At 37.4% G+C, this 27,580-nt stretch overlaps 1 protein-coding gene across 1 annotated transcript; it reads right to left on the bottom strand.

The window, feature by feature from the left end:
- LOC140240822 (lysosomal thioesterase PPT2-like) lies at nt 1-27,366 on the bottom strand. The gene is made up of 9 exons (XM_072320592.1): nt 26,983-27,366; nt 18,385-18,538; nt 16,857-16,952; nt 15,711-15,759; nt 14,363-14,418; nt 6,895-6,978; nt 2,342-2,426; nt 1,289-1,343; nt 1-144 (listed from the first exon to the last, which is right to left on the bottom strand). Exons 1-9 carry the CDS (start codon nt 27,130-27,132, stop codon nt 1-3), a joined length of 873 nt encoding a protein of 290 aa, XP_072176693.1. The 5' UTR covers nt 27,133-27,366.
- Nucleotides 27,367-27,580: the final 214 nt, after the last annotated feature.

Below are 27,580 nucleotides of genomic sequence, written 5' to 3'. Positions count from 1 at the left end.
CTATGTCAGCCATGGTAGAATACAGCAGTCAAAAACAGTCTGGTTGCGATGCCACCAAGTGTGATTAACTCCTGCAATACCAAACTGGTGCAGACTTCCTCGGGAGTCCAGGGTCTTTAGGCCAAAGTAGTCATGGATGTAAACCTTTTATTTCACATGGGGGCAAACAAAAATAATTATAATTGTAACATGGATACTTTCATCAAAGGTCTGAATTTACAAGTCTAATAAATCCTCATAATCTTCTCTTCTTGGCAGCACATTGGTTGAGCCTGTACTACATAAAGTATAGTATCTTGATTATGGTAATTTAAACATGTTCCTATAACTTTTTCTGTACAGATATCAACAGCCACACTGCGCAGTGAAATACAGGGTATTAAACTATTAAAGTATCATTCTTAAAACTGAGATAGTTTTTTGTTTAAAACATTATCTCCAAGCACTTGCAGAAACAAATCATCACACTGATTAGAGATTCATTCACTCAAATAATTATTAATGCCACTGCTTTCATATAAATGAAAGGATAACTGTTGAATGTAGAAGGTGTCACCAGAGCACACAGCTCAGTGTTGACAGTGAAGATGTATAGGTGTAAACACATCATGGATTGTAATCTTTCTTCAAAGCACCCAGATGAGCAAAATCTCATCTACAGAACTCCGGATCAACCTTGCCTTGAGAAACTGACATTGACATTGACAGTGACTGTCATTTCCTGAGAGCCATTCAATCCATCCCTTTGGGCGTCAAGCTGGAATGGGCTTAGAATGAAGGTGTCACCACCAGGAATGTCCATAGACCCTCAGTCTCTTCACTCCCAACAGACATCAACCAAACTCTTATCATCTGGACCACGCCTACCTAGTCATCAGCAGTTCCTAATTAAACTCGCAATAAAGTTCCATTCCATGTAGATTGTATAAACAGGGATAAAATGCATATTCTACTTCGTCAAACTTTGTGAAGCAACCACCAAGGTCTCACATCTAACTCATTGTCCTGTAAAACGTGCAAGCAAACAAAATTAAGTATTTGAAAATAGTGTCAGTTGCACTTTAAACTTTGTACAATATTTTTACTAATTTCTATTCAAGCACAAAAAGACATGTTCAGAATTACCATGAATCATCATAAGATGCAAAGAACCAAAACTACTTCATTTTGTTTCAGTTATAACTGACTTAGCAGATATGTGAGATTGTGTGCAATAAGGCCCCATGAGGAGAAGCATAAGAAATGTGGAAACATGTGGCTATAGTGTGACTATAGACTGAACACATACCTCTTGTTCTTTCATCTCCAGTATGTTGAGTTCCTTGTCATAGGTGGCAAAGTGGCTAAAGGGGAAAATACAGTATTTGGATTTAGTGTCAGATTTTCTGCACATGGAGTCAAGACTTAGAAGAGATCAGACAAGGTATTCTTGACAACATCATTCTAAATGCTCCTCTGATAGGTGGTACAACATACAAACTTTATAGCCTCTTGATATGGGTCAACTATAGCAATCGTAACATGATTTTATGTTATAGTTGATGTAGCATTGATAGATCTTCTGTATGTTAGCCAACTAATGCGTCTCCATCACTGATTTTATGCCTGATATAATACGGACTGACTGGAGTACTGTCTTTACATCAAAGCTAGAGGCATTTGCATATAAAATATAGAATAAGAGAAGGCAAATAAAGACTTGAGCTCTTATCTGAGTACTACAGTTCACCTTCCACACATTTAATTATCTACAATGTACGAAGAATACAGCAAACTTTGAGGGACTTATAGAAGGGCATGGTGTCCATTGGTATACTTCTATCACACTGGCAATAATAAACGCCAAGTTTGTAGAAATTTCGACCATGTATGTGTGAAAAGAATATCACAAGATGAAAACTGGCCCCAACTTGGTTCTGGTCCTGAGTCTGGCATAAACAAACTTGAAAGTACACTCAACAATGAATTTACTGAGAACATTTTTAATTCTATACAAGATTTGTTTTAAAAAGATTCTCTAATCTGGGGATCTCCTGCCCATCATCCTAGCTGTGTGTAATACCAGCAAATTTTGGTGACAAATTAGACAATATGTTTTCAAGAAGATGAAAATGTGAAAGTTGGCCCACACTTCAATTCCCCCTTTCACATCAAAATTTAACATGCATCAGGACTGTTTATTCAGCTTGAACATCATTACCCAATTTAGTGGCACTCAATTATGAAAACTGAGGGGACTATTGTATCATGAAAAGAAAAAAAAATGATGCACACTTCTTGTTATCCATCGAAGAAGAAAGTTGATATAAGAAAGAGATATAAAGTAGTGAAAGGAGCTTACCTGGATTGCCATGGTGTTATCACCCCATCATCTGGTCCTCCCAGCATCACCACATTTTTCAATTTCAGGAAATTTTTCTTCCATTCTGAATTAGAAGACAAACACACAACAGTTTTTACCTAAAAAGGAAAGAAATTTTTAACTTTCCTTTATAATAGTAGCTACAGATTGAGCAAGAAATGTCAACATATTCAAGAACTATAAATACATGTGAACTTTGCTCACTTTTGTGACTCTCATGTGAAAATGGTGTTTCATGCAATCAGAGAATTTTTTATAACAAAGTTTGGAACATTAAAAATTGTTGACAGTGTGTAAGACTCATGATTCTAGATTGTATCAGCCATGAACACTCCATACAAATGTTTAGTGAAGAGCCATAAGTATTGACATACTGTATCTTGTGGAAAGGTCAAAGTCAAGATTCAGTAAACAAGTGGTATCATCCACTGGAAACTGTCAGCATATCATGAGTTAGAAAATTGTATGGATCTGATGGGCAATATTACAGTGTTTTATTTCTATTCTTCTTTATTTACTCTCTTTCTCTGTTTGTATAGCCAGTCTACCATATTGTGCTACTTTAAGGTTCAAGCATCAAGCAAACATATGTGAATTATTTCTTGTGCGGCCACTTTTATGTCATTCCTGGATCCACCCCAGCCTGCGGTCTACATATTTTTGTTGTCATTTTCTTGCAACAGTCTGTCTTCATGGCTTATTAGCTGCATTCAACATACAATACAGATGTTGCACAGCTGTATACACACAGATAAGCACTGCACTAGACAGGTGATCACTCTTAAATTCTCCACCTGTGTTACACTGAAGCTTAGAGACTGTGGGAAAGAATCAATGTACATGTAAGAACTGTGCAGGTCATTTTACTCTCTAGTGACATATACTGTATAAGCTGCTATTTTTGAGAGGGTTTAATTTTCGCGAATTTCAGTTGGATAACGAATTCAACAACACACGAAATTGTCTCCATGCGCTTTGTTAATAGAGCATTAACGTAACCGTTGGCGTCGATTCGTGAAAACAACATCTCGCGAAAATGTCTATGACCTTGTCATTCGCAAAAATATCTGTACGCGAAAATAACGGCGTATACAGTATGTTCATTATCTCATTCTGGTTTGCTTGCCCTGTGCACCTGTGCAGTGTGAGTCTACAATGAGAAGTGTGAGACACAAAAGCAGTGTTCTGAGTTTGAAACGTTTAAAACAAAAAACAGAATATGTATAAGTTTCATTAGCTTGAATCTCATTTTCCTACAAGTAAAAACATAATGAAGAAGATAACTTAAAAAGGTCCCCCACTCATTTCATAGAGGTATTCTTTCATGTGGCAGTAACCAGTAATACATGATCTATTACTTTTTTTTTTTTTTTTTAATTGCTGGAAGGAAACAAACATAAAATTTCATCAGTGTAACCGAAAACCTTTTTCCATTCAGTGTATCTTCACTATAATGTTGTGAGGTCTCATTCTGCAGTGGTTTGGGTTCTAGCCACACACTACAGTTACGGTCCTTGGGCATTGCTTCTTATGTTTTCCCTCCCACTGGGGAAAATCTTGGCAGCAGTAAACTCCCACACAACATCTTCTCATCCAATTATTCTACATTCTGTAAGTATGGCCATTCAATGATATTAATACATAAAGTTCATCGACTGATCACTCATAACTACAGTGTATGGGTGAACAATTCCCTGACCTGGGATGCACAGTACTTCCTAATTGGTTGCTATTCATCATACAGTATCAAGTCACATTATATTTCCAAGCAGATGCTATAAATGGCTGAAAATGAACTTTGAAGCTAAATTTCAATAAACTGCAATGTTGACTGCTCACCTTTAATTGCACTGTCATTGCATAAAGCTGTTCATAAGCTTATCCCCTTCTTACCAATATACATGGAATGTTGCCATGTTGGATATGCCATTTAGAGTCAATATTCTGTGACCTTTGACCTTGGTTTTTCTTGCTTGATAATTCTCTTTTTATTTCTATTCATTCTACCATTTTATTATAGCGTTGAACGCTACAAGTTTGTATGAGCCGAAGTTATGGCTGAAAAAGGCAGATTTGTTGAAGTTCATTGACCTGCAGGTCCCAGGGTTTTGCCCAAACTTACTCTGTGGATCTACACCTCAGTGTGCAGACCTGGGCTAAAATGTCATAAAATCCATTAAATAGTGTTTTTCAATCAGGTTAATGATAGCAGGGGAAGGCAGATGGACAGATGAACACCCTGAAAACATTGGAGGAAAAACACAGTTGTCAGAAGGGCTTAAAATTCACCTTCCACCACTTGAAATTTGCTTGCAATACATCAAAATGTGACCCGCTGCAACAAAAGGATCTGAAAGTCGGTGGAGGACAATTTTCAGAAATGACATGACATTATTCCCTTACTCTTCCAATTTGATGTCATATATAACATGACTCATAAAAATACTTGGTTGCGGAGATATGGATGATTTTATTAGCGCATGTCAAGTGGTTTAAGAAATCAGCGTTTCGAGAAAACCGCCTTCAAAGTTTTCCTTCTGATGCTATAATATGATCAAGGGGAAGCAAGACAGTTTTCACCGTTTGACAATAGAAGGTACGCTAATAGCAACCTCTGCGATGTTCATTCACGCTTAACAATGATTAGCGCCAGCAGTCTACGCAAGACCAATCAGTAGCCAGGATGCCACGCACTGACCAATGAGATCACTCCCTCATTGCTAGGGGCGGAGTATAGCTGCGGCGTTAAATCCAAATCTTCGGACATGTTTCTGTTCCGTTGAAAGTCATAAAATCATGGCCCAGAAAAATGTTATTTTCTTGCCTTTCCTTTGATCATTCAGCTTCGAAATTCCGGCAGATGATAGAAGATACATTAGACTACAAAATCATGTCAAAAAAAGAAATCCGAATGTTTTGACGGATTTTGATGATCTCACTTCAAACTCAATTTTCTCAGTTTACCCTACAGTGACTTTAGGGTCCTTTTGTTGTAGCGTGTCACAAAATGGTCTACCAAGAAACTTGTCTGGCTGACACAAACTGCCAGTTTAATGAGCTCATTTGGAGAATTTTGAGATAAAAAGTGTACAATATTATTCATAAAGGAGTACAAGGTACCCAACTTTTATTCCTGAAGCTCAAAGCTATCTGTATTATAACACTAGTATTAATGGACTGCAAACATACAAGAACCTTAATCACATGACTCCCATACTACAATCATATGGTAAAAACCTTTTGTGGATGTTGCCTTTATTAATCTCTTCAATATATCTTGACCACTGATATTGGGTATTTCTAAAAAAAAACAAAAAAAAAACCCACAAGAATATGAAGAGTTTGTTTGCAAAAACCGATAAGTCCATATTTGTCAAAAGGAGATATTTGCGATTAAAGGTCAAGAAAAATAAAAAGAATAATAAGAAAATTTTAGTTTCTTTTGACCATAACTTCAAAAATGTACCTTTATATGTAGTGACCAATATATCATTTAAAAGGTATTATTTTGTATTTTATGACAGAGGCCATAATTCAAAATCTTCAAAAATGGACTAATCGGTTTTTGCAAACAAACTCTTCATATTATCAAGTGACATAGTGACGGGAAATGGAAATTGAGAAAGTGATGAAAATACTTTATTGAAGACTACTAGCTATTGTGAGTTTATTACAGCTCATTAGACAGATGTTGTGAAATAGGAGTTGTTTACAAAGCGCTCTTTGTTGAACGTGCTTGGTAATCACAGTCAGGAATTCGAAACGTTTTAGGTATTCAAGATGACCATGTCACCGAAGTATCAGAAATTAGTGCCTGGAATTAATGTAGTCTCTATTTGTGATACGTAATTTGGTATATGTAGTTGGAAAATAGAAGGTTGGATTGGTGTGTTTAGAAATAGGAGTGAGAAGAATAATTTTTATAATTTTGGGAAATTTTGTTGTAAGCAGAAATAGAGAGTAGGCGGATGAATATTAGTCATTTTCCAGGGGTTGAGTTGCACATGAATGCGCCCTTTGTGCTGGTCGTATGTACCGCGGGAAATTTGGAAACTTGCACTGCACACTGCACGACACACACATCACTTCGCACTCTCGCACCGTAGGACAAGCAACCTGCCGCAATGGGTTGAGTCTGGCTGTTTTCTGCTCGTTATGATGTCTTTTGGTTTTTGGCATTTTCTTTTGGACAAGACAAACTTGTTCATGGGTGAGATGTTCAGCCCTCCGGTACTGGTGTTCTCATGTCTGAGGATGAGGGTTCATACTTCCAAAGAGCGAGTTGCTACCTGACTTAGGGTTTTTTTTTTGTTTTTTTTTTGGTTGATTTACTGACACCAATAAAGTCAAGTGAACTACAATCCTGCATCCACTCATTCATTTGAGTCCTGGGGTCTATCACCACATCATCACAGCCCCCTATCCACCTATCCACGACAATAGGGCAGAAAGAATCCTGGCCCAGTGAATGCTGATGTCATAACACACGCAATACCTGACTCAATGATTCTTGAGTACAAATGTGTACTTACCAACACTCTCATTGTGAGCAGACTGGTTGTTCAAGACTGCAAGAAAATCTGAGCTTCTTATATACTCTGGCTGGTGGAATGGGTCTGGGGAGAATAAATTCACACTGCATGTTTGAAATTTGTGTCATGTCAGCTGCCTATACACTGTATCCGATACATGGTTGTTCTATACCTTGAAACTATGAGACACACAAAGCTCACAATCATGTGGTATTAAAGTTTGTTTGATACTGTACGTGGACAATGATGAAAGATTACTGGCACAAAACGTAGTAAGAATGGGAATTTTATACATTTTAGATCATGTTGCTTTATATATGCAAGGAAGCGTTTTTGTGGTTGTATTTGTAGTACAGTAATAGACAGTTTTGTTATGTTTTGAGCATGCATGTTCTTTGATTACAAGTAAAACACCCAAAATCATAATACGTTTGAATACACACACGCTAAATGCACACACACATAATTGTATGTACACATTATACACACACAAGTTTAAAGACACATCCCTTTTGCACCTCAGCAGGTGTTTAAAACGCACCAAGAGGCATTTTACTCGTAGCAAAGTATCAGAATTATGTATATTTTCACGCATCTTATCTGCACATATAAAGAATTTTATGATTATATGACTATATTTGCAGTACAGGTATCAGACAGTTTTGTTTGGTCTATATGTACACCATGCATCATGTCTTTTATGTGCAATTGTGAGCAATTCAGCAATCACATCACTGCAAGTCATGATTTCAATAAACCATGAATAATAATAATAATAATAATAAACACTCTTTTTTGTTCTTATATTTATTACTCATCTATCTACATGCCAGTGTATATTATGTATTCCCTTGATGTATACTTCAGCCAAAGATATTTCATACCCTCACAAGCAAGAGTCCTTTGGCTATGCCAGCACAATGTATAGGACATTATTATCTGCACTTTCATAAACCATGCCTTCCCCCACCCACACATTCATTAAATCTTGTCATTATCAGTTGTTTTTACCCCTTTCTTTCTCTCTAATTTGTTCACTTTCTGTATTTCCCCACTTCCTTGTTCAAGTTCTTTCATCAATTACGATCAGATCATTTCCTTGTTTTATTTCTTTGCTAAGCTGACATCTTCTTCCCTAATGCCAGAAACTGAAACAAACATTAATTACCAGATGGGGTAAAAACATTACACCAATGACCTATCAAAACACATCTTTTTATGGCATGTAATCAAATCAAACATAAGTGCTATATATCATGAGGATCTAAATTAAATGAGCTTCCTTTTCAAAATCTGAGGTACACTCGAACAAGGAGAGAGGAATGGGCAGTTTGTATCAGGCATGGTGATACAGAGCAATTAATTCATCAAAAGCATATATATGACCTCAAAGTCTCATTTGCATAAACTAAACAGCTTGTGTACGCAAAACCGCTGGAGAAGTGTTACAGGACAATCGCAATATCTCACCTCAGAAGCCATCAAATTTAAATCTAAACCGAAAACCGCTGGAGAAGTGTTACAGGACAATCGCAATATCTCACCTCACAAGCCATCAAATTTAAATCTAAACCGCAAATTGAAGTAGAAACTATTCTCTGACAATGTTAGTTATTTTTGGTTTTATTGAGGATAAACCTGTGAAAATAACGTCAAAACTTAGTTTCCAAAACAGAAAATTTGGTCTCTAAACAAGTGTTACTTTCCTTCATTGCCCAAAAATGAAAATTCAATATATGACTTATGGTAGTATATCCATACTGTGTTCCAAATATCTTTTCTGTATCATATGGCGCACGGATATGTCCGGAATAAATCGAGATCACTGTCACTTGCGACCCATGTAAAATCCATAGCGTAAGCAGTACGCAGTCCGATGTATCGGTTTCCGTGCTGCATGAAACAGTTGAAGCACATGGCAAGGTTTGTCTCTCACCACCATGTCTATCAAAAACCGAACCCTGTGGCCGTGCGCCAAACCTGACACCGCTGATTGGCTAAGCGTGCACTGACCAGTAGAAAATGCATGCGCAGGAGGATGATCTAGTTGTGCAGGTCCAGTATTTTCTCTTAAATTTGGTTGTCTTTTTGCTCTTATTTTCACGTAACTACTACTTGAGCAAACACAAAACTTCACAGGTAGTGAGTCTGGTGTATACAGACTAGCAATATGTTTTGATAATCAAATGCATATTCATGTAGGCACAGACTTATGTCCAGAAAAAATGTTAACCCTTTCCCACGGTTGACTCAAACAGAAAAATACACATATCTCAAGAGATACATCAGCATTTTTGCCCAAAAATCATGTAAAGGATGATATATCCATATTAGACATATGTGTGAAGTTTCAAGGGATTTGGTAGTAAAATAAGGGAGATATGAGGAGATGAACTTTCGAGATTTTTTGTCCTTCGCTCCGCACAGTGCTTCGATGACTGTAACGAATTCAATAGCTTTGGCCTCTTATCAGCGAGTTAATTGCACCGTATCGCCGAGCATGGTATGTGCTCTAAATTCAAGATGCACACTATGTGAGTACTGTTACCATATGGGTGAATGGAGGGGTGACAATTCCACAATATTCATTTCTTGTGAAAAATTATCAAAACAGTTACTGCAGAGTACATGTATGCATATGAAATTTTAAATCAATTATAATGTATTTGTTTGCAAAAAGAGCACAGACCAGGGAGATTCCACCTCCCTGCACAGACTATGCTTCTTGCTGTATGCTGTAGGTGAATGTCACACTTTTGGTGTCCAAATTGTTAGACCTTTTTTTTTTTTGTTTTGTACAATCTACCACGACAAAAAAAAAAAAAATCATAGAATAACACATTTGTGTATACATGTGTTTAAAACAATGGAAATATAACACTTCTGTTCTAAAGATCTCTTTAGTGTGGTACAAATATGTATACAGGAATGTTTGACTATAGAAATGGAAACACTCTTGAGTTCCTACTGAATTCAAACAAGAAGAGACAGTGTCTGTTTATGGGCTGCAATATGTCAACATGTTTGTGACTATTAAGTGCCCCTTTTCCTACAACATCAGCTCACACAGATTTTGCAACCATCCAGCTGTTGCAACTGATTGACAAATTGCCCTAACTGCTGTACATAATGAGTCTATGAAAGGTAATTTGTTAATCAGTCGCAATAAAGACAATTCAATGCAACAATTAATTCAGCTGTGTGTCAAGTATGAACTTCTAGTTTATCATGGGTTTGGTTTCTTTCATTCAAAGTGTACCCAAACCTTCACTAGGATCTATTCTTCTTAATTTAAAATAAAACTAGAAATGTCGCTTTGGCGACTGGTATGCCTCCGCCATAATGCATGATTTTCCCAATAGGTCTAGATAGTACATGTGGACACTGTGTGATTACATTTTCACAAAATTGGCAAAATATTGGAATGACAAGTTTGTCACAAATGTGTTGAATGTTCACCTTCCTTGACGTAGGTTTAATTGGATGAATAGGAGAGCATGTATCTAGGGATTTAAGGACTTTAACTTGACTTTGAACCATTCATACATTTAGGCATTGAGTAATTTTCAAGGTACAGGTGTGGAGAAAAAGTGCAATTTCTGAATTGAATAGTAAATTGTTACCATTTCCATCTGGCCCTTGACCCTAAAATTCATGAGATAATTACTTTCAGGTAGAACATGCATAATATGTACTAAGTTTCAAGGTAACTTGAGCCACTTCCAAGATATGGATGAAAAAAATAGTTCGGCACTTTCAATTGATCTTTGACCTTTTGACCTTTGAGGCAAAAAGAGAAAAAAAAAAAACTTTCCAGAGAATTTCTATTAGGTTACACACGCATACACCAAGTGTAAAAAAATAACCCTGCTGGCATTGCATTAATATGAGGGTAATAGTAATATTTTGAAGTCTTGCACTTGACCTTTGACCCCTGACCTTTGACTCCATGAACCCTACATTCTCTAGATAATCACTTCCAGTCAGTACATGTATACTATGTTCCATGAAGATACCTTGAACAATTTTCCAAGGTACAGAGAAAAAAAAAGAAGTTTTAATATTTCTACTTGACCTTTTGACCTTTGACCTCATGACCCAAACTTTCACCAGAGAATCTTAATTGGGTAATACATGTATACACTAAGTTCCAAGAAAATATCTTCAGGCATTCAATAGATATGGTGGAAATAGTGAAATTTTATGAATTTGACCCTGACCTTTTGACCTTTGACCTCATGACCCAAGCTTTCACCAGAGAATCTTAATTGGGTAATACATGTATACACTAAGTTTCAAGAAAATATCTTCAGGCATTCAATAGATATGGTGGAAATAGTGAAATTTTATGTATTTGACCTTGACCTTTTGACCTTTGACCTTGAGCATGTGCACCCAAAAGTTGATAGGCACAACTTCACCCCCTAATACACATACATGCCAAGTTTCATTAGGATACCTCAACAGGTTTCGATAGTTACCTTGTCCACAAAATTCATTACGGACGGACGGAAGGACGGACGGACGGACGGACGGAAGGACGGACGGACGGAAGGACGGACGGACGGACGGACGGATGGACAACCCGAAAACATAATGCCTCCGGCACCACTTCGTGGCGGAGGCATAAAAATACTGTCAGATTGTGCCAAAAACATTCAGTTCTTACTAATGAAGTACTTCATAATTACATTATCACAAACTTAGAAGTGACACATTTAAGTACACTGGCTAACTTTAGACAATTGCAGTCATTTACGATCCAGGTGGAAAACTACAGTATGTCATATTGCACCATTTGTGACAATCTAGGACTTCATTTTTTTTTTCTCTTTTTTTTCACAATACATATTACTATCAGGCATTTACCTCAAAGTGCATAAATCATGTTTTGGGGCCCATTAACAAGCTCTAGTTGTTTCAAAGGGATCATGGCATTGATTTCTTGAACATGTGCATATATATATATATATATATATATATATATATATATATATATATATATATATAGCGAAGAATCAAGAAATAAACTAGTAATGCATTATTTCGCCAATAAGAATGAGTTTATTGAACAACTCAAATTTTCGGTGGCCTCCACCTTCTTCAGGAGTGTCGAGGTGGAATGTCAATACCAAAACATACATTGAACATGAAGAGCGCGCACTCATACACAGAATTGGTTGCTATGAGAGTGTGTACCCTTTACAGTGATGTTGCCATGTAGATGCAATGTAGTCAAGGTACCCCACGCATAAGGAGGAGGACATTGACATGTTTATTACGTAACAATGGTGTTAAATTACTTTGTATTATCACATGTTATGATATCGACATATGTACTCATCAACGTACCATAAGTTACAAAATTAGGTTAAAGAGCGCTCCAACAATTAAAATGTTTCATTACTTAAAATACAAAAATCATCGGTAGGAAGAAGTTGGTATAATAATTCCTGTTAAGAAACAGATGAAATCATCAATTACAAAAACCACAGTTCGGTGTCTCGCTGAAATCTAAACAGATTTGAACATGCAAGTGTGAAATTGATTGACTCATACAACTGAGTGATAGGATGACAGTGTGAATCCATCAACAGAAAATAATACAAAGTAAGAGTAAATTGATTATTAAGATGGAGACATGAAATCATAATATTCGCTATAATTCGTCATAATCTCAGACAGAATAACCAACTAATTTCTCTATCACAACACCAGTGGTAGTGAAACAGTTATCAATTAGAAAGATATTTTGCAAAAAATATCTTATAATCCTCATCATGACTTATTCCTCTCTTTAATGGAAGAATGAGTAACCGTTTAGAATGGATAAATCCCTGTTCAACCCTTCACCTTGAAAGCTCTTACTCTTCACGATTACTCGTAACTCGGCGAGTTTTCTTTCCTCTGCTGATGTGTAGTCTCCCCCGAAAATGCACACTCTGACATCCTTCAATGAGTGGCCGGGGAGGTTGAAGTGTTTAGCAACGGGAAGGTCGTTCCGATTCTTCAGGACGGACGATTTGTGATTATTAAAGCGCATCCGGAATTTGGTGCTGGTCTCACCGATATAGATAGCGTGAGGGCATTGTGCACACATCAGACATTGTGAATTTGATGCTTTGAGTGCATGAATTGAATGCCTGGTGGAAAGCAGCCAGTTCTTCAATAGAGTGATCCCAAATTATAAATATGTCACCAATGTAACGAACATATAACGTAGGTTTCTGAGGATTGAAGGATGTCAGAGTGTGCATTTTCGGGGGAGATTACACATCAGTAGAGGAAAGAAAACTCGCCGAGTTACGAGTAATCGTGAAGAGTAAGAGCTTTCAAGGTGAAGGGTTGAACAGGGATTTATCCATTCTAAACGGTTACTCATTCTTCCGTTAAAGAGAGGAATAAGTCATGATGAGGATTATAAGATATTTTTTGCAAAATATCTTTCTAATTGATAACTGTTTCACTACCACTGGTGTTGTGATAGAGAAATTAGTTGGTTATTCTGTCTGAGATTATGACGAATTATAGCGAATATTATGATTTCATGTCTCCATCTTAATAATCAATTTACTCTTACTTTGTATTATTTTCTGTTGATGGATTCACACTGTCATCCTATCACTCAGTTGTATGAGTCAATCAATTTCACACTTGCATGTTCAAATCTGTTTAGATTTCAGCGAGACACCGAACTGTGGTTTTTGTAATTGATGATTTCATCTGTTTCTTAACAGGAATTATTATACCAACTTCTTCCTACCGATGATTTTTGTATTTTAAGTAATGAAACATTTTAATTGTTGGAGCGCTCTTTAACCTAATTTTGTAACTTATGGTACGTTGATGAGTACATATGTCGATATCATAACATGTGATAATACAAAGTAATTTAACACAATTGTTACGTAATAAACATGTCAATGTCCTCCTCCTTATGCGTGGGGTACCTTGACTACATTGCGTCTACATGGCAACATCACTGTAAAGGGTACGCACTCTCATAGCAACCAATTCTGTGTATGAGTGCGCGCTCTTCATGTTCAATTTATGTTTTGGTATTGACATTCCCCGTCGAGACTCTTGAAGAAGGTGGAGGCCACCGAAAATTTGAGTTGTTCAATAAACTCATTCTTATTGGCGAAATAATGCATTACTAGTTTATTTCTTGATTCTTCGCTATATTGGAGCCAATACGTGAATTTGCAACATATATATATATATATATATATATATATATATATATACATACATGTACATTATACACATAGCATTGCTTTGGTTTTATTAACTTTGTTAATATACAATTGTATTTGTAATGTACCTATTCTTTGTGTCAAATGAATTAAGTTGAATTGAAAGGATGAGGGAAATAAACTGATCCTGGCCCTCACTATGCTGTTATCTTTACTATGACCATCATAGAAATATCTTTGATTTTCTTTAGTGAAACAGCATCATGTCTTACCATTCCAGTATTCGCAGACAGAGATATCTTGTCCAAAGAATGTATCATAACATATTCTGTATGATGGAGGAAACAAACAGACAAAAGAATTTATAATGTAACTACATGTATGAGTGACACAATATGATGTCTTCAATATCATGCTCCATTTGACGAGTCAACGCAGCACACTGGCACTGGTTGAACGATCCCTGACAAGTAGAAATCATTCTTGGGCCAGTAACTTTTTTCAGGAATGGACCAGTAAAAAATGGAAAAAACTGGGTACATGTACCTACTGGTCCGACAGGCATGTCAGACCAGTAGATACACTGTACCTTGCTGGTAACCTGCTGCTCCCTAACACTATGAACTTAATGACTTTGTTGTTTGTGTTGTTTCTTGTCTTTTTTTTGGGGGGGGGGGGTTTGCCTCATTTGCTGTGGGAGGAGAGGACTTTATCTCTATCATCACTTTCAGTCACTATGCATGAAGACTAAAAAAAATCCAATATACATGATCACTCAATTTTTGTTAATAAATTCTAGCATTTCTACATCTATTTCTACATTACTCTCTTTACATGATTTTCCTTAGCAATCCTAGGATGTCACTGGTAGAGAATAGCATTAAAGGTCACCTTCCTTCAAGGGTCCTAGTATCAAAAAGTGAACACCTCCTACACAAACACAGAATACAAAACCAGAATACTGCTCTTGCTGTGTTATATGTGTGGCATTTAATATTACACAAAGAAAACAAATGTAAATCTTACACAATGTCCTCTAACATTCAGTTCTGATAAAATACATCATGACAAAAAGAACTTCTATTATGATCTTTGCACAACACAAATTGCAAACAGTATATATATTACAGTATTGTTTGTTATGATTTGAAAAGTTTATGATGCCTTTACCATTCTGAAAGCACAGACTCTGTACAAAATAACATGATCTCTTGTCATAAAATCACATTATCTCTGGTCATAAAAATGTTATGGAAGTTGTTTGTATTGCTAAATAAAGCTGATAACTCTCAGTATCTAGGAAGGTTTACTTTGGCTGCATATCATATCGGTCTTTAAACTTTCTTTTTTTCTCCAAAGGTGTAAAAAGCAAAAGTCACGTCACAAAATCAGTGCAGCAATGCTACGGTTCATTCACTGGGACATTGAGACGATGACACTGACATACAGTTGTAGTTTCTACAAATCTCCTGTCTAACTTTCTCATCTCAAGTCCGAAAACTGCTGAAACCTGTTATTCACCTTATTTAATTCTTCAAAGCCAACTTGAATGAACTGCACTTCATCTTCTATAACAAGACACACAGAAATTAAGGAAGAATCCTTTTGACATTCACTTACCTGTAAACCTCGTAGCGACTTTTTGGAAGCACTGGAACATAACTTGTGTCTTCATAGAGAGAAAAAACACGAACCATTCATCAATTTCATACAAAAAAAGAGAGATACTGAAGGGAAAAAAGCTCCTACAATTGTGCATGTTTATTCATTTATGTGTATGTGTAGTGAAGTAAAAATAGAACTTACAAATGGAGATAAAATCACTGAAACGAAAGGTATCAGATTTCTATGAACAGGATTTAGTTTACTCACAATTTCATGAATAGTCTGGTTAAATGGAAATTTATCCATTATCAAGTACCAGGACATTAAGAAAACAAAGTGAAACAAACAAAACAACAAAGCACAAGATATTAGGCTTATTACAATCTCCACAACGATAATACCACTGTTGTTCTCCCAAAACCCCGTACCAATTTTTTTAAAGAAAAAGTGCGCTATATCTTAATAGCTTCTAAGCTCTTTAATGATCTCCCTTTAAGTCTTCAGACGAGTAATGATATCAAATTACTTATAGGAGAAATAAAAAGAAAAGAACTGTATGATTGTACAAATTTATTTATATCCAAGTGCTAATTTTGTACACTTATATGTGCTCACAGACAAGACTTGTCAATTCAATTGACCACCACCATGTCTTGTTAAATGCTTGATCACCATTTTCAAATCTCTTAATCTGTTTGCATTGTGATATAATGATTGCCCATATTTCAAACCTTTGTATTCTGTATAATTCTTTTCGTCAGTTCTCATTTTGATTTCTTTTGTTCATCATACTTTCATGTTACATGTTTCTGATTATATTTTATTCATTGTACATTGTACAATGTAAATCTGTTTGGGAACATACACTTTGTATTTATGTTCACGTCCTTGCTGAAAACCAGCTAACAGCTGAAAGCATGCTTTTATCCGTTATAAAATAAAGTCATTCAATCAATCAACCAAAGGTTGCTACTGGATTAAAACTTAAGTTGAGTATTCTACTTGAGTGTACATTTATGTACATTTCCCAATATACACACCTGCACTCACTATTTCCCCATCATTCTGCATCACACCTAATAATAGATTGGAGACAAAACTTAGGAGAAGAGAGGAAAAGGGGTACAATGGTAGAAGAGATCATGACACAAATAGTCTTACCTCCAAACTGGCCCATTTGAGGTGATGATAGAAGAATCAGATTTTCCACATTGTGATCATCCATTCTTTCTAAAATAGCTCTACACATCAAACCACCTGAAGGTAAGAATTAAAGTTGTTCAGAATAAAATTATGTTAAAATTGTCATTGATATACTTGACATTGACAAATTGTAACTGCAGTTTGTTTGTTTTCCATATGTATACATACATGTATCCTTAAAGTGATGGTACAGCTTCTTTTTTTAGATCGGGCTGCAGATAATGACAAACCTCATAATATAGAATGTGAAACAGCACACACTTCTAAGAGGAATTCAAAGCTTATTTGCTTGAAAGTGATCTTGAAATGGCTGAGATATCCAAAAACCAAGAGTACTGGACTAATAACAGGTGGGACCCACCTTCCATTAGGACCAATTTGGTTCATCTTGTGTTTTGATATCTCAGCCATTACAAAACCATTTCTCATCCAAATAAACTATGAATTCCTCTTGGAATTGCATGCTCATCAAAGTAATAAGTTATATCTCATTTTATAAATACAATGCGTCTAGATGTACTATAAGGTACAATACTGGCCCTCTTTTGTGGAATAACTTACCAGACAACATTAAATGTACCATTAGTCTTTCATCCTTTAAAAGAAAGTATAAACAATTTCTTTTGATTCAGTAATCTCGTTTGACACACACATGAATGAGTTAGATATATTGCTTGCCTAATCACTGTCTTGTTTGTCGTTATGTTTTTGTCATCGCATAGTCCATTGTATTCTGTAGTGTTTTGTGATCATTATTAACAATTGTACCATTTTTAATTGTCAGGGATCAACCTTTGAAAGGCCATTATGGCCTATTGTTGATTCCCCCACGTGTTAAATTTATTGCATCTTGCATGATGTAAGTTGCGGTCATTGTAATGTTTGTATGTCTTTTTATTTACCCTGTGGAAATAGATGACTTGAATTTAATTTAATTTAATATTTCATACAATTGTGGTTTCTAACTATCTGGTACAAAGTTAAAATCTGAATCATCCATCTCCACCAAAACTATACCATCCCTTTATCAAATCTGTACATAGACAGTGAATATTTGCTGGTCTTTGAGAGCTTATTTCACTAGTTGACTTATGGCAACAAAGTGATGCAGATAATATACGTTCGAGTTTATGGAGATGATACAAGTGACATGGAGCAGGGATGAGCCTTTCTTCATGCTAACAGTGAACAAAATATAATAGAATGAAGTTTGCACATAGATCTCTACACCCAACCTTAAAAATAAATGCAAAACAAGACAAAAAAGTGGCCATTAGATGCTAAACCCAACAAAGGCAGTGTCATACAAATGCACAATTTATTATGATGAATAATTGACTCAAACCGAGAAGTACAATTGTATGCAGGTACCCAATGTGGCTCTGCCATTTTTAAATATGAGAGAAGATCTTTAAAATTCACTATCTATCAAGCCACTGAGACCATGCCCCTGGATCTAAAGATGAAACATTGGAAGAGTTCTGACCTTGAGAATAACAGATGAGGTTGGTCCCATTTTTTGCTGTTGACATGGCATCATGAAGGGCTTTGTACCAGTCTGGATACTGGTTCCAGAGTTTCTCTAGGCTGCTGTAGTAGCTGTACACATCAGGGACTGTCAGGATTGTCCCAGGGTGAGCCTGAATGTTTGAAATAAATCAGATCAGAAAGATGCTAACAAAGCTTGGGATCCATGCCACATATACTCTCACATACAACAGCTGTGATACTCTTTGTGAAATCAAATATCAAACGTTGATATTTTTGCGTGATTATTTTTCGTGCTGAGAAAACATATTCACTGTGCTATTGTCAATTCATTCACAATGTGCAGAGAAAATTGTGAAGATATTTTCGCAGGTTTTAGAATTCACGCTGGCCAGAAGTAGCGCAAAATACGCAAAAATTAATATACGTTACCGAAAAAATTTCTGCGTTTACAGTATATTGGTCACATAAAATGCAATTTGATGTAATACTTGTCTGTGCATTTGTAGGCTGCAGCTAAATTTACAAAACAAACTTTGAATTTACAGTGAGTTTTCTTCCTTTTGGACATTCAATGGGTTACTACACTATATAGGCCTAGTACTAAAACTACAGTGTACAAAAATGAGGAAGTAGGCTTTAATACTATGTACTACATCTAGACTGTACAATGTGACAGTGCATCACAAAACCAACAAAAAGTCACACCCCTTGATTTTACGCGAGGGCTCAAAAAAGGTGAAACAGGTCAACCATGTCAATCTTGAGTTTTTCCAATTTTTTCAAGAGCTGTTCTTCTTCTCCAATATTCCTAAGTTTGGGATCACAAAATTAATGGGAATGTGTGTTTTCAGCAGTTTTTTTTTACCCTTTTTTTTTTGTAGAGTACTGAGATCAGATTGTCTTAAAGGCTCCTTATCATTTCTTGAAAATCCTTTGCACACTCTTCACTTTCAACTCTACTAACTTTTGAAAGGATACTGCAAGCTGCTCCTACTTTGAAAGTTGGCATTAATCATGGACAGAATGTGTTAATACAGCATTCCGGTACTCAATTTCAGCTTAATCTGATAATCCCTTCATTGTTGTTGCTCCAATGGTTTACAGTCTAGATCTGTTTTTTGTCCCATTCATAGCACAGCTAGCACAGCTTGGTGAAGATTAAGCGCTTGAATAGATGCGCATAGATGCCAAGTTCAAAAAATTTTTATGAGTGAGATTTTCATGACTCAGCATCTCGGTGCGCCCGCATGTGCGTGAGCGAGGGAGCGAGGGGAGGGTGTGGGGATGGGGTGTCCACCCTCCCATGGTAGGGAGCTTTTTCAATTTTTAGCTCTTAAAGCAGAAATTTATAGAGAATCTAGAAATATGACAAGTTTGATATCTACGGAAAGCTAAGAAGCTAGTTAACAAAACTGGATATCTTTTAGACGATGTAACTTTACCCCCAAACTGTTTTTGAGATTGAAAAACACCCAATTTCCATGACCACGTAGCTCCGTTCGCTACAAGAAACATCGGATTTGAGCGACGTCACCTAATGTGTATGAGCTGATTTGCCGTACGTCTATATGAGACCCGCTCTGGCAAAACCCGAAACTTCTCGGCAAATGTGATTTCGCGCTACAGCCCGAAAAAGGTAAAAAAAATGACCTACCTCAGGGACCAAATTGACATTTTGATATCACGTTGTAGGGGAAATTTTCTAGTTTCTGACTGATATCAACAACATTTCAAAATACAACATACAAAATGTGGAATTTTGAAGAGAAAAGTGGGATGTCAATCTCAAATGTTGGCCAAAATCTTACTTCTAAAGACCAAATCGCCTTCGCTTACGGCAAAAATGACTGTTCTTTTGGCGATCGTGTCTTAGATATTCTGCGTTGAACCCTGACACATTTGGTACCTACAGAAAGCTCTACCTCTGCTTATTCTAAGTATGGTCATGGCATGATGTCATGCTACTCATTTTCATTCATAAATTCGTCTGAAACATCGCGTAAACAGCCTTGTTGCTTACCAAGACAAGTGATCGAAATACGTGTTCACGATTGGTCAACTGCGCCGAGGACCCCCTTGTTTACAAGCAACCTACGTGTTATACTATGGGGATCTGTTGAACCCACAAATGTAAAAACGCCCACAAATGTAAAAACGCCCACAAATGTAAAAATACATCGCCCACATATGTAAAAATCGCCCACAAATGTAAAAAACACCGCCCACAAATGTAAAAAATTTCAACCACAAATGTAAAAACGACAGCGCCCACAAATGTAAAAAACACCCACTAATGTAGTAAAAAATTCAAACCTCAACCACAAATGTAAAAATTTTTTACATTGTGGTTGACGTATTTCTATTAAGTGTGCGTTTATGTAGACCCTTATTTCATGCGTCATACAACGTACCTGCTACTAGACGCGCGCAACTTAATTGCATACATGTATTCCGTGAGACCTGTCGAAGCCGATCCGTTTTCAGTTACCGGTACGAGCGACATACGGGGACTGGAGCTCTAAAACTATTAAAGGCCTTGTCACATCGTGTCTCAGCCTGCAGGTTGACTTGCGGGGAGGGGTTTTGTTTTGTTTTGTTTTGTTTTGTTTTTTTCCTCCGGAGCTCCCCGCAGTGGTGTTGGCCTGCACTAGTACCCGGAGATGCGCACGCAAGTCTGATTTGCCAGTGTCGCTGGCCATCTGCGTGCATGTTGAGGGTCCAGTTACTGCCTCTCTGCTGGTTTAGTTGAGAGTATAATAGACATTCTGTATGACTTTCAGCCATTTCAAATTACTTCGAGAGGGATTCCTTTGCAGATAAGTCATGCAGTCCTCACCCGCCGCCCAGAAACAGAAACTTGCAGGAAAACATACATACACAGGATGCACACACACACACACACACACACACACACACACGTACACACAAACAGACAGAAGACAAGCATGTTATCACAGTAGTACATGCAACGATACTCCATGGCAGGCCGGCATGCAAATGGCAGGTAAGTGGCACGCGTCTAGCAGGTAAAACGCAAGTACGGAACTCTTTAACAGTTAACATCTTTGTCCATCCGCAGAAATTGTACTGCTCGTACTCGCAACAAGCCCGCGTAACTTGCCCGGAGGCGCAGCTGCCCGCCGGAAATGTGTGACACGCAGCACACCGTAACACACAGACAGACACACGCACACACATCCATCTCCCCCACTGAACTCTCCACCACCCACACACACGCACTCGAACACGTACATGTTATTTTACAAGAAGTGCACTGCTATCCTAAAGAAGTGAGTCTATTTAGGCCTATATCAACGTACTATAGTAGAATGGGGAATCTACTTGTCGTTTTTACATTTGTGGGCGACGTTTGAAATCATTTCTACATTAGTGGGCGTTTTCTACATTTGTGGGCGATGTTAAATTTTTACATTTGTGGTCGATTTTCTACATTTGTGGGCGATGTATTTTTACATTTGTGGGTGTTTTTACATCTGTGGGCGTTTTTACATTTGTGGGTTTAACAGGATCGCTGCAGCAGCGATGCATGCTTGCAGTGTATCGTGACTGCTGCTCAGCACGGAAATGTTGCAGTTTCCCGCTTTGTTAGAGTGTTTTTTTTTTAGCAAGTTGAGGTAGAAATTAGAATTTAAACCAACACACAAGAGAAAAAGAAGGTCACATTTATCTAACAAACCTTCATCATGCCATTTCGAAGAAGAATCAAGCTGAAATCACGGCATCAAGGAATACCTCATCACTGCCGATTCTGCTGGTACTGTTGTGCGTACACCTGATCACGGCAATCGCGAATCTTGAGCTGATTACAGTAGGTTTTGTGCTTTCAAACGTCGTATTTCTGTAAATTTATGGGTGTAAAATTGATTTCCAATCAATTACAGCCCTTTGACTTAGTTATCATCCTTCATGAGTATGTATACCTCAGCTATACGCAATTCCCCCACAATGATCGATTTGTTGTGTCAATAATAACAGCAAATTGTTGCTGTACGAAGGAACAGCTGATCACGGCAATCGTGAATCTTGAGCTGACGATAGGTTTTGTGCTTTTAAAACTTTGTTTTCCGTAAATCTATGGGTGTAAGATATGATTCCAATGAACACAAACAAACAAACAATTTCACGACGTGAATAATTTTTGGCGGACGATTTATTCTAGATTGACAACAAATTACACACCAATTTCCTGAAAAGTGTGCACAGTTTGCCTATAGATACGTAAATCCCACTGGGTTGCATACACACGTGGTGACGTCACAGATTTGGCACTTTTCGTAGCCGCATCGAACTTTTTCCAGTGCTCAAATTTGGTAAAAATAAAGATTCTTATATTCAAAGCAGAGACAACTTTATTGCATGATTTATGTTAGAAATTAATCAAAATAACATTAAATGATGGAAAACAGTAAATTTTATTTCCTATAAATTTCTTCTTTAATGGTGCAAGCTGATGCATACTTAAGTGACTATTTTTTTACTTATTTTGAAAGACAAAAGGGAATTATGCCTTCAATTGCAACTCTCACTTTAATCCTTTACGCTATGCTCCAAGTGCGTGAGAAAAATGGGTGTCATGCGTGAGATTGTGAGACAGACCTTAAATGCTTGAGTCTCACTCACAATGCGTGAGACTTGGTAGCTCTAGACGCGTGCTGTACCGTACTTCAGAGCAGAGCCTCTTTTCTTCGTTCACACTTTTCCAGAGTGTGTGCCTTCATGAATTCCAATTTTTACAGAGTTTAGGAGAGTTCATTCGAATTGTGTTATACACCACTTTAAAGATTAGAGTCTGCTCTTTCTTTGGAATATGCCCAAATATCCATGACTGGCAACTTTTTGTTGGTTTTGTGATGCAGGGTCATATCTAGGAACCATGGCTGCATCACCAGCATGAGGCAGAGGCTAAACCTTACCACCCTAGCATCAAGAAGGCAATTTGTACTAAAATTATCATTCAAAGTGGTCGAGGGGTTGGGTCTACTTTTAAATTGATGATTTTCTGATCAGAACAAGACCTAAAAGAAATATCAAAATTAAACAGTTCAAAGATTACAAAACTCAAAATATTTTAGAAAGACAAGAGATAAACCACGACAAAGGGTTCAAAATTCATCATTGTAACACAGAGCAATATAAATATTCATTTTTTGTGAGCACCCCCTAGCTTGGAATCACCTCCCAGCAACTGTAATCAACAGCCTTTCTCCAAAAGTCTTCAGAAGTAAGATAGAAAAAAGCTACCTTCGCTATGACTAATTAGTTTCGTGCCCTCTCTCCCTGCTGCAGTATACCACCCAGTCCAGCAGCGTACAGATCCAGATCCAGAAAACATAGACAAAAAGGTACAACAGTAGACATCTAAAGGCCCGGTCACACTGCCCAAAAGTCGCGTAAATGCATGAATCACGTAAGAAATTCGAGCCTTACGCGATAAATGCACAATTTATGCATTTAATGAGTTTGTCTGACGTGGAACCTTCGTTGTTGTCCGCCGATGTGCGCCGGATCGTCGCTTTATGTGATTCCAGGTTTTGAGCAGCTCAAAACTCAACCTTGCGTAAAAGTTTTCGCAGTATTGCGCTGTTTTACGTAATTTTTGCGTAGTTTGTGCAATTCATACTCAGTTCATTAGTGATAATGCGCAGATTACAGTACACTGTGTGTGTGTGGTTTTCCATGGACCTCAGCAAAAAGGTATCTTGCAAAAAATTAAAAGCCCAATTCTCATCTCCACCAATACTGTACCATCCCTTTAAACCCTGCAGTTCAGATCGGTGCAGGATCGGAGTAGGCTGGCGACATCTGTTTTTTCCCCTAAACCCTATCCCCTTTCTTCCCTGTGATTATCTGATTTGTAACATTAAATATTAGTCACAAATATGAGAAGATTTTTGTTGTTGTTGTAAATAATTAGATTCTAGTAGGGCCTAGTAGTAGTAGTGTAGTAGGTTTCTGTAAATTTGGAGCAAACTGCCCATCCGGCAGAGAGCTCCATAAATCTAAAAGAACAACAACAACCATGACAACTGTCCCTGCCTACTAGGCCAATAATAATCTAACACGTACCCTAGGCCGACCTGGTGATAAAGACAACTAGGGTGCTTCTAATAGGCGCCTGCCCCCGGGAAAGGCTGAGACTTCACCGGCGCCGACGGGAATGGTGTACATGTAGATTCTATTAAACCCTGCACTTCAGTGCAGGAGTAGGCAGGCGACATCTATTTTCCCTAAAACCCAACCCCTATTTCCTTCTGTGATTATCATATCTGATTTGTAAAAATTAATGATATTAAAATATAAAAGATAATAAGATTTTTGTAAATAATATTAGTAAAAACGAGACATGAAAACTCGTCACATTGAGGACGAGTTAGGTGATACGCTTGTGGTCATCAGATGACAGTCATCTGTGATCGACAAAGAAAAGAATGTGATATAGGCACCTTGAAGTTATATTGAGCGTGCATGCGAAACCGTTTCTGTAACCACTCGGCCACGGGTCATCCACGGAAATGGTAAGACAAAAAAAAAACAATGTATAGATATAACAGGGGGAAAGTCAATGCCCACTCAACTAACGTGGCCGTGTGAACATCTATTGCATTGCTAGACGGAAAAGCGGCCTTGTAACGACTGAGGTCGCTATGCCATTTCTGGCAACTTGGGAAAAAATACGTCCCGCAGACATAAAACCTATAATCGGCTGGTTTGATACCTTGCCTTTAATCACAATTTTCAGTGTAATGACGTCATCAAATTACAAAACAATGACATCGTCTTGAAAGACAATTGTTCAAAGTACAACATCTCAGTCGTCGTCATTACATACTATGATCGGTTTGACAAAGTCAACCTGCAAAATGTTGCTGCAGTCGAAGCAATGTGGTCTCCAACACACAAAAAGAGGGATATGGCGTGTGTGTGTGTCTGTGTGTGTGTATAGGTGCGTTTATATACGAACGTGATTTTGTACATGGACGAATATATAATACAAATTGAAGAAAAAAAAGTAAAAAAAAAAAAAAAAATTGTTTCGTGATCTTGTGGGGTTCGAACCCGCAACCTCACGTCTCTGAGACGGCGCCTTTAACCACTCGGCCATACGTCTCGACGAGAAAATATGGGGAACGTAAACTTATGTATGTGAAAGATACATGTGGAATCGTTTTGTCCACATTCCATTTTCATTTTCAGTTTTAAACTGCAAAATTGTCAACCTGATGAGGAGATTTGAAAACATAAAATGCATGATTACTAAAGCTTATTGTCTCAGCTACAACATACTAAAGTTTCAGAGGAAATGAAGCAAAATCAGCTGAGATAAAGGTGCTTAAACGTTGTTAAGTCAATGCATGGTTTTAAAAAAAATCACCTCCCATAGACAATACACGTAAACTTGTCCGATTTTGCGTCTTTACCTTTAATCACAAATTAAGGTATGATGACGTCATCAAATATCAAAAGCATGACATGGACCTGAAAGGCAAATGTTCAAAGTAGAACATATCTGAATTTGGGATAATATTGAGCTTAAACAACAGAGATACGAGCAAATGAATGTCAGAAACAGTACCTTAAAAAAATTAATTCCACTTTTTTGATTTCAGATGACGATATGATGACGTCATAATGTAATTATGGAAATAATGATACTTGAAACGTTATGTCCAATTTATATGCTTTTGTAATATGCAATAACAACATAGGGTAACCAGACGTTTTAAAGAGCTATGGCGAAATAAACAAAGACATGTTTTTTCACTATATTTGCACATAGACGCGCAGGCGAAATTTGAACTTTGACGCAAGTGCATTCCTTTGTTATTTGTCAGAATCGATCAGAAATCAATGGATATTGTTACTCAAAGTATCAGGAATCCAAATCAGTCAAAAAAAGTGCATTTTCATGTTACTGACGCGCTGTGCGCGCGAAAACGCGCGGACGGACGCGCACGCGCAAAATCGTTTGAAACGCTTAAAATTGTCTGAAACTTCGAGATTTCCCATTGGAAAGTTGTTTTGAGCCTTTTAAAAGTTTGACGCGCGCTTACGTGTCCTAGATGACGTCCTAGGTAATTAGCATCAGAGAAAGAAAGATAGAGCGTGACCTGAACTTTATGTCCACAAAAAATGATACAGAAATGACCTTTAGTTATGAAGTTATGATCGATCATGTAACATGGTCCGAAAATCACAAAATGGCGCCTAGATGACGTCATAGAGACGTTACTGTCATGAAAACCTTATTGTGGCTAGATATTGTCATGAGACATGTTGACTGAAAATGTCATGTTACTCCGTAATGTCATTCTTGAGATATTGACGACACAAAATGTGCCAGAAAGAAAGAAGAATAAGAAAACAGACAGATTTTGACAATCACAATAGGTGATACGCTAAAAGCGTATCACCTAACTAGGGCCTAGATATCTAGTGTAGGTTTTGTAGTTAGGCTAAATGTAGTGATTATTAAATAAATATAAATTTATATTTTGGTGCAAACTGCCCACCCGGCAGAGCTGAGAGCTAATAAATCTAAAAGAACAACAACAACAACAACTATGATTTATACCTTTTCAATCATACCACGCAGGAAGTGCATTTCCTTGGCACCATCCAGCATGCCATGAACGATAATCACAGGCTTGTAACCTTCCAAGCTTCCCAACAATGTGCTAAGAAGCAATAAAGATGACATCACCACCAGACTCTGGGACTTCATTGTGATTCCGGATCGCTTGATGAGGCAATACCGCACTGCTAATTACTTCCAAAAGGAGAACACTAGCTCTCCCAACACGAACGAGTGTTTGTCACAGCTCTTGTCGACTTGCTTGCCACCACTGGACTGGAGCCACAGCACGTCGGTCTCGATAGGATACTAGATGAATACCCGGCGTACAGTAGCTTTGCTGCGCTGCCCGACCGGCAGCGTCTTGCGTCTTGTGTAGTTGATGTGGGTTGGCGGCTAGCAGCTTGTCCTGCCTGTCGAGTGTCGGATGTAATAAGAGCAAAACATCGAACTCGATCATACCATTGATTACGTATTGTACCAAGACGTGTAACGTTAGTCTTTTGCTGTTCCACTTGTCAGAAACGATGGCTTTTGAAGTTTTGCGTGAATTATTACGCAGTGTGCTCGTGTTTCTTCAACCCTTTATTCACAGTTC

The sequence above is a fragment of the Diadema setosum genome, chromosome 17 (genome assembly GCF_964275005.1).
Source record: "Diadema setosum chromosome 17, eeDiaSeto1, whole genome shotgun sequence".
Classification (NCBI taxonomy): domain Eukaryota; kingdom Metazoa; phylum Echinodermata; class Echinoidea; order Diadematoida; family Diadematidae; genus Diadema; species Diadema setosum.
The sequence above is the reverse complement of the archived record's forward strand: the minus strand, read 5'-3'. Positions and strand labels throughout refer to the sequence as shown.

Bases quoted from the DNA above. Each gene is read 5' to 3' on its own strand.
- LOC140240822 (XM_072320592.1), bottom strand. From the start codon at position 27,132: ATGAAGTCCCAGAGTCTGGTGGTGATGTCATCTTTATTGCTTCTTAGC. The intron at 14,419-15,710 runs GTAAGTGAATGT...TCCATCATACAG, and splicing joins AGTCGCTACGAGGTTTACAG to AATATGTTATGATACATTCT. The intron at 1,344-2,341 runs GTAAGCTCCTTT...TTTCCCCTTTAG, and splicing joins ATAACACCATGGCAATCCAG to CCACTTTGCCACCTATGACA.